Below are 2,435 nucleotides of genomic sequence, written 5' to 3' on the forward strand. Positions count from 1 at the left end.
CTTTTAAACCTCACCTTCCGAACGAATAATAAAATTCATAAATAAGGTTTAATTCTCTAAGATATTTTTCTACTACTTTAAAATTTCTTTTAAAATTTTCTAAAATCAAATTTGCAAACACGCCTTTGAATGTTATATTATCATGCCTGTATTATTAAACGGTAATGTTAAAAAGATAAAAAAAAAATCAAAATTTATCTTATATAATATTTATTAATTATTATAATAATTAATGAATACTAAATAAAATAAATTATAACTATTTTTAGTTGATTTTCTTTTATTATCAAACATTTGCATGTAATAATATAGTTAATTTGTCTTGTGTTTTCGGTTAGATGTATGCAGCTAACCATCATTACATAAATTATTATATTATATTAATAAAAAAACTCTATATTCATATAATTTTTTCATCCAAGCTATCTAAATAACTTTAATTAAATGTGCCTCTCTAACTCTCTTATATATTTGTTATACATGCACCTCATATAACGTAAATCTTTTACTGTATGATAAACCTTTCTCAACGTAAATCTTTCTTAACGTAAATCTTGTTCTCTTTTCGCGTTTTCGTTCTTCTTCTTCTTCAACCTAATAAAATTCGTCATTCTCCTCTGTTCGTGTTTTTCTTCATTATTGATCTGCATTGAATTCAACGTAATAAGCTCCCCCGTTCTTCTTCTTCTTCTTCTTCGATCTACACTTCTGAATCGAAACAATGAATGATTCAACTTCAAATCAGTTGAATGAGAATAATTTGGTTTATTCTTCTGAAATGAATCATGCTGATGAGTTTTGGATTGTTCAATTTTGAATCGAATTGAATGGAATGCGATTGTTAATTTTATTTGAATTGAATTTAATAGACGTAGGTGTTTTTGACTCTGGATTGAACTAAATTGAATTGGTAATATCTAAATTGTAGACAGAGTTGTTTCGAATTTGGTTTTGTATAATGGATTATGTTTCGTTCTATACAATTCTTTCACTGTGAGTAACTATTCGGTTCGGTAAGCAGAAAGGAGTTTGAATTTATTTTCATACACTCGATTATGTTTCGTTCACTCAGTATTATAGAGTTATTTTACCATGAGCATGTGTTCGGTTCAGTATGCAGAAAGGAGTTTGTAAAAAAAAATTAGAGGAATATATATAATGGTTCGGTTCACTGAGTACTATATAATTGTTTCACCGTAATGACGCTTTCGATTCACCATGTAGACCAGCTGTGTTGTGGATGACAAATTTGTCATAAAGGTGGGGATGATTTTCTAGACACTAGAAGAAGCTGGCAAGTTCTACAAACATTATTCCAAACTTGCCGATTTTTCTACCAAAATAAGAAACACGACTCGGGATGGAGACAAGATTAAGAATCAACTAATCGTATGCATCAGAGAGGGGAGGTGGAAATCCAAGATATCTCTAACTTTGAATACAAACTCTTTAGCTCGGTTAAACTGTCCAGTTAAGATTTATGTACACATAATGAAGGACGTCGGTCTTTGGACAATTTCCAAAGTTGTTCTGAATCACCCACATCCTTGCTGTCCAGACCGGGTAGAGATGCTCAAACAACACAGGGAGCTTAGCATGTTTGTGCGTCGCACCATCGAAACCCATGAGGAAGCTAGAATCAAACCGAGCAAAACTTACCAATCATTTGTGGCAGCAGCTGGCAGCCACCATGAACTAAGTTTTATAGAAAGAGACGTGAGGAATTACATCACAGGGGAAGTACGAAATATTTCCGAAGAAGATGATGCCAAAGAATTTGGGAAGGGCCAACTAAGAATGAAAGAGAAGAACCAAAATTTCTTCTTTGAGCTCAACCTTGAAGCGGATCACTACATTAAACATGTATTCTGGGCCGATGCAAGAAGCAGGGCCGCATTTGAGTATTTCAGAGACGTGGTTTCATTCGACACCACCTATAACACAAACAGGTATTCCGTTCAGTCACATATAATTTCATGTTCAGTGCATGTACATCTTTCGGTTTACCACGGTCTGGGTGCGCTTATTTATGCAGGTACAATTTGGTTTTAGGTTCTTTTGTGGGCGTGAATCACCACGGCCAGTCGACACTTCTTGGATGTGCGCTGATGAAAAATGAGGACATCCAATCATTCAAATGGCTATTTGAATGTTGGCTACATTGCATGTGAGGGTAGGCAGCAAAAGGCATTCTTACCAATCAATGCGCATCAATTCAAAGGGCAATTGAGCTGTGCATGCCAATAACAATTCACCGGTGATGCATCTGGCACATCATGAAGAAGATCCCAAACAAACTAAATGGCTACAAGGGACACGACGAAATTGAACAAGAGATGAGCCATGTTGTTTGAAACTCGTACACAAAAGACGCATTTGACAGAAACTGGAACGATTTCCTCACAAAGTACGACCTCGGAGGGAACAAGTGGCTT

At 34.8% G+C, this 2,435-nt stretch overlaps 1 protein-coding gene across 1 annotated transcript; it reads left to right on the forward strand.

Annotated features, from left to right (window-relative positions):
• The first annotated feature begins 1,491 nt into the window (after positions 1-1,491).
• On the forward strand, positions 1,492-2,119 carry LOC148544538 (protein FAR1-RELATED SEQUENCE 5-like). The gene is made up of 2 exons (XM_088498952.1): positions 1,492-1,949; positions 2,053-2,119. The coding sequence occupies exons 1-2, from the start codon at positions 1,492-1,494 to the stop codon at positions 2,117-2,119; spliced, it is 525 nt and encodes a 174-aa protein (XP_088355078.1).
• Positions 2,120-2,435: the final 316 nt, after the last annotated feature.

This window comes from Arachis ipaensis, chromosome B9 (assembly GCF_059453495.1).
Source record: "Arachis ipaensis isolate K30076 ecotype BB chromosome B9, ASM5945349v1, whole genome shotgun sequence".
Classification (NCBI taxonomy): domain Eukaryota; kingdom Viridiplantae; phylum Streptophyta; class Magnoliopsida; order Fabales; family Fabaceae; genus Arachis; species Arachis ipaensis.